At 36.4% G+C, this 4,759-nt stretch overlaps 1 protein-coding gene across 1 annotated transcript; it reads left to right on the plus strand.

The window, feature by feature from the left end:
- The first annotated feature begins 1,883 nt into the window (after positions 1-1,883).
- Positions 1,884-4,101, plus strand: LOC127839921 (uncharacterized). Its single transcript, XM_052368312.1, has one exon. It carries the CDS (start codon positions 1,884-1,886, stop codon positions 3,852-3,854), a length of 1,971 nt encoding a protein of 656 aa, XP_052224272.1. The 3' UTR covers positions 3,855-4,101.
- The last annotated feature ends 658 nt before the right edge of the window (positions 4,102-4,759 follow it).

Raw genomic sequence — 4,759 nt, forward strand, 5'->3', positions numbered from 1 at the left:
TCCCATGCACCACAAAGTGTTATACAGCATTCAAATTTAAAGCCATGCTTTCCCTGAGGAAGAATGACTTGATGTACATGAATTCTTATTTTCTCACGTTTTACACGAAATGCACGTGGACTGTTGATCTGTTGCTAGAAAATTAAAAAATGTCAGAAAAGTATAGTGCTATACAACCCATGCTCCTAATCATAATGACGCTTCCTATTTTGAATGCTTACAGGTAATTAAGCTTTCCAATGCTCCAGATTATTGGATTTCACAATAGTAAAATGGCCGCCATTTTCGGTCCGATTTGGTGGTTTTATTATCTTTAAATCATTTTGTCTCCATTTTTGCATTAATAAAACAGCCTGCGCGCTTTACATGGGGGCGCGCTATACGAGGGAAAATTCGGTATATAAATACACATGTATATAGAGGTTTGGGGATTATGCACTTTATTTTCAGATTTGTTGTCAGTCAACAATTATGGTTACAATTGTAAATGAATGGTTCCTGTAACAACTTAGACAGTTCCTAAGCTGGTTTGATTAAACTCAGTTTGTCAATTTGTGGATAGAGTGTTATAGGTATAATATACCCGGTATACATGTGTTGGTCAATTTAACTGTGTCTGGTCCTTCCTGCTATGTCCATCCTTTTGAGTCTGTGTTTATTTGGAAGCCTATGAGGTATGTCAGAGGCTGAAGCTGCATTATAAGTGTACCCAGAGTGTGTCACAGCACTCCTACGTAATTAATTATCGTAATTACCGGTAATTATCTTATTCGACTCGAAAAGTTTAGACAAAATAGTGAAATAAATGTAAGGTAATTTGTCTTTCGTTATTCACTTAAAATGCCTGACTGATATAGTTAAACATATATTAGTGTTGTATGGATGAAGTATTACTGGCCCTTTAATAGCTGTCATAGCACACTTATACATTTAAAAGAATATCTTGATTTTCAGTTTTGCATGGTCTAGTGGATATTGTGTACCCCCAGCAATTGGGAGGTCAGTTGTTGAAACCCCACTGTAGGAGCGTTCTTGAGATTCTCCAAAGATTCTCCAAAGATTCCAAATACTGGTTATACCCAGAAAACAGACTCTCTTGAGCGTTTCAATAAGCCTTCGATTTGATGCAATCAAGCTGACATAAATTGGTTTATACTAAATTAAATTGTAATAATTTTCAGTAACATATCATTACAACAACTATCACCACTATTAAATATCACCACTATTTGGCATTAAGAAACCTGATGATCACATAAGAATAATTGGTGATAAACTTTTATGTTTTTCTTTCATTTTGCATTTTCAGCGTTCACATTTAAAAACTCTAGATAGAGGCCTCATTTATGAAGCATGTCTTTATTATAACCTCAGCAAAGTTTGAAACATCAGCATGTGCCAAAACTAGATTAATTAGTAGGTGTAATAGAAGAGCAATTCTTGTTGACACTCTTGAAGAAACATTTGTTTTGCTCATAAAACACAAACTAAATTCAAATATTCTTTCTAATTTTTTTGGTGGCAAATGGTTTAAGTCTGGTCAAAATCATATTGGCAATATGTGGATCAGATTTACATAAATGTCTGAAGCAAAACCATATGAACACATGCCCCAAACTATTGTAACTTATTAAGAACTTTTAAGTGAAGTGCGCATGCTTAGAACAGCTCATTTCCTCATTTGCTCAGGTATGCGCCCTAGGGTTTTGTTGCTATTGCGGTAATAATTACCGGTACGTTTTATATATGCTTGTATTTATCAAAGCAGGAAACAGAATTGAGAGTATCTCAAATCCTCAATTATGATTAGGATTTTATTGCTATCATAAAAACAAACTAAAAGTTGTAAACTACCCTGATTTGTTATATATTTTTCAGATAAGATGGCTCTACCAGTCCTCCCAAAGAAGATCCGTCGCACAGTTATTTTCCTTGTGGCCCTCCTTATTGCAATCTACGCTCTTCATGAAACATCGTCCTACTTCAGCGAGTCCTCTTTCAACAATAGCAGCAACAAGGTAACAAATCCTCGCTTCTTGGTAGATACGCCGCTGTGTAAAATACCCTACATTGATCCGTTTGATATAACATTGAAATACCTTGTTCGCAAGACTGATAAATGGATCTGCCCTGTGGAGAAAGGCTTGACGTATCAAACGGGGAAAGAGATCAGTATCAACTGGACCATAGCTAGATCTATGAATGTAATAGGTGGTGTGAAGTATTGTACTTTTACGCCACTGTATAGACCAAACTATACACCGACCCATAACAATTACTTAAGGTTCCTGGCAGAAAGTGCTCCATTCCATAGTTCAGTTACAGTTAATGAGGAGTTTGTAAAGACTACTTGCTACGACGGAAATGAGAAAAATATTTACAACAACTTCCATGCGTTTATTCAGAGAAATGCGTCAATGGATTCTGTATACAAGGAACGGTTTCTGAAGCATGTGATACGAGACAAGATCACAGAGAAGCTCAACATAATGATGATAGGCATGGACTCTGTATCAAGACTGAGCTTTATCAGACAGATGGTAGAAACCAAGAAATTCTTAGATGAAACCATGGGCGCTTTTGATATGTCTGGTTACAATAAAGTTGCTGACAACACATTTATCAACATAGTTCCAATGACGATGGGCAAGTTTGTCAGTGAAATGCCATGGGATGAAAGCAAATCGGCAGTTCCGTTTGACGATTTTAAGTTTATTTGGAATAATTTCTCTGAAAGTGGGTATCGAACATTTTATGCGGAAGATGCGCCTGAAATATCAATCTTTGATTTCCTAAAAGCCGGCTTCAAGACTCCCCCATCGGACCATTTTAACAGACCTATGAGTATTGCCATGGAGCTGAAGCAAGATCTCTGGACAAATAACCATCACTGTTTTCAAGATAGGCTAGAGACCGATATCGTACTGCAGTACCTCCTTGACTTTGTAGAAACCTACCAGCACGAGCCTCATTTTGCTTTCACGTTCATTACAAGACTCTCACATGACGATGTCAACAGCGCTGGGGCAGCAGATGAACCTTATTACAAGTTCTTCAAAATATTGCATGAGAGAGATCTTATAAGAAACACGGTTATTTTCTTTTATAGTGACCATGGAATGCGGTTTGGAAAAATTCGCGAAACTTACATAGGTAAGCTGGAAGAAAGGCTTCCCTTCATGTACGTTGTAGTGCCCAAGTGGTTAACTGAAAGTTATCCATTTATTAAAAGTAATCTACAGATAAATCAGCATAGATTGACAACACCGTTTGACGTGTATGAGACGTTGTTGGATATTTTGCAATTCAATGGCAAGAAACCCAATTCAGAGAGTGAAACTCGTGGCATTAGCTGGTTTAGGGAAGTTCCAATTCAAAGATCATGTGACGGGGCAGGGATTCTTCCCCATTGGTGCACATGTCTGCATCACGAGAAACTTCAAACAACAGACGAAGTTGTCCTGAAAGCAAGTGTTGTTTTGCTGTCAGAGATTTTGAAAGAAATCGAACCCTACTTTGATATTTGTGAAACGCTGACATTGTACAAAGTTATAGAAGCGACTCGTTTGGTAGAATCAGATGAAGTTTTGAGGTTTTTAGCTACAAAAACCAGCACAACAGATCAGAGACACATTTTTGGTAGTAAAACAAAAACACTGGAAGATATCCAGGTTGTGATAGAAACTGTTCCTGGAAATGCCCTGTTTGAAGCAACTGTGCGATTCAGCACGATGTACAACAGTTTTAAGGTTGTTGGCGATGTTAGTAGAATAAACATCTACGGCCATCAGTCGGACTGTATTGAGGTCTTCAAATTGAAGAAGTACTGCCAATGCAAGGATTCCATTAAGTAAATTTTAACATTGTTTTTTTAAACAGGACCCTTCTCATACTAAAATAAACACATCAAACTGGCGTATAAAAAACTAAAGCAAATTTAGGCTTTCACTGGCTTATATTTTATCATACATACGGTATCACATGCTCAACCAATCATTTTGGGAACACTGTTAACTCGGCTGCAAAAGGTTAGTGTTAATTGTTAATATACCTGTAAGAGTAGTAATACACCATATGGATTATTCCATATATATTGACTATAATACAGTGCTTTAGCTAGGATTTGAAAAGGGCGAGGGGGGGGGGCTATGAATTCAAAAGTGCACTTTCGATGCGCAGTATTTTGTCAAAAGGGCACTTTCGACACGCAGTATTTTGTCAAAGGGCACTTTCGAGTGCTTTGTCTTATCTGGAAGTGTCCCTGTTGCATATTAATTTTTATGTTATTAATAATTGTTAGAATATATTATTACCATTATTATTAAACCATGCAAATAAAATGTATTCAACTAGGAACAAATTAATTACAATAATGAATGTAATAACAGATTAATAAATTATAATATGTCTAAAAAATGATTTTTTATATAAATAAAAAGGCAGGTCAGAGCCTTTGAAGGGTAGGGTGGGGCCTAGCTGGAGCACTGATAATATGACTGTTGTGTTTTTCAGTACATTAATTCATTGGTGTTTTTAACATTTCTTAAAACCTGTAGGGCAAACAAATGATGCGTTTTCAACCAATAGGTGTGGCAACACTTGGACAGCACTGATATTTACTATTTTTCGTAATGTTTTGCCTTTTTAAGGTAAAAAACTAATTCAATAGTATTCTTGACAAGGAACATTTTATCCCATTTTAAGGTAAAAAACTAATTCAATAGTATTCTTGACAAGGAACATTTTATCCTCCCACTCC

This window comes from Dreissena polymorpha, chromosome 7 (genome assembly GCF_020536995.1).
Source record: "Dreissena polymorpha isolate Duluth1 chromosome 7, UMN_Dpol_1.0, whole genome shotgun sequence".
Lineage (NCBI taxonomy): Eukaryota > Metazoa > Mollusca > Bivalvia > Myida > Dreissenidae > Dreissena > Dreissena polymorpha.

Coding starts and splice junctions, on each gene's coding strand:
- LOC127839921 (XM_052368312.1), top strand. CDS start 1,884: ATGGCTCTACCAGTCCTCCCAAAGAAGATCCGTCGCACAGTTATTTTC.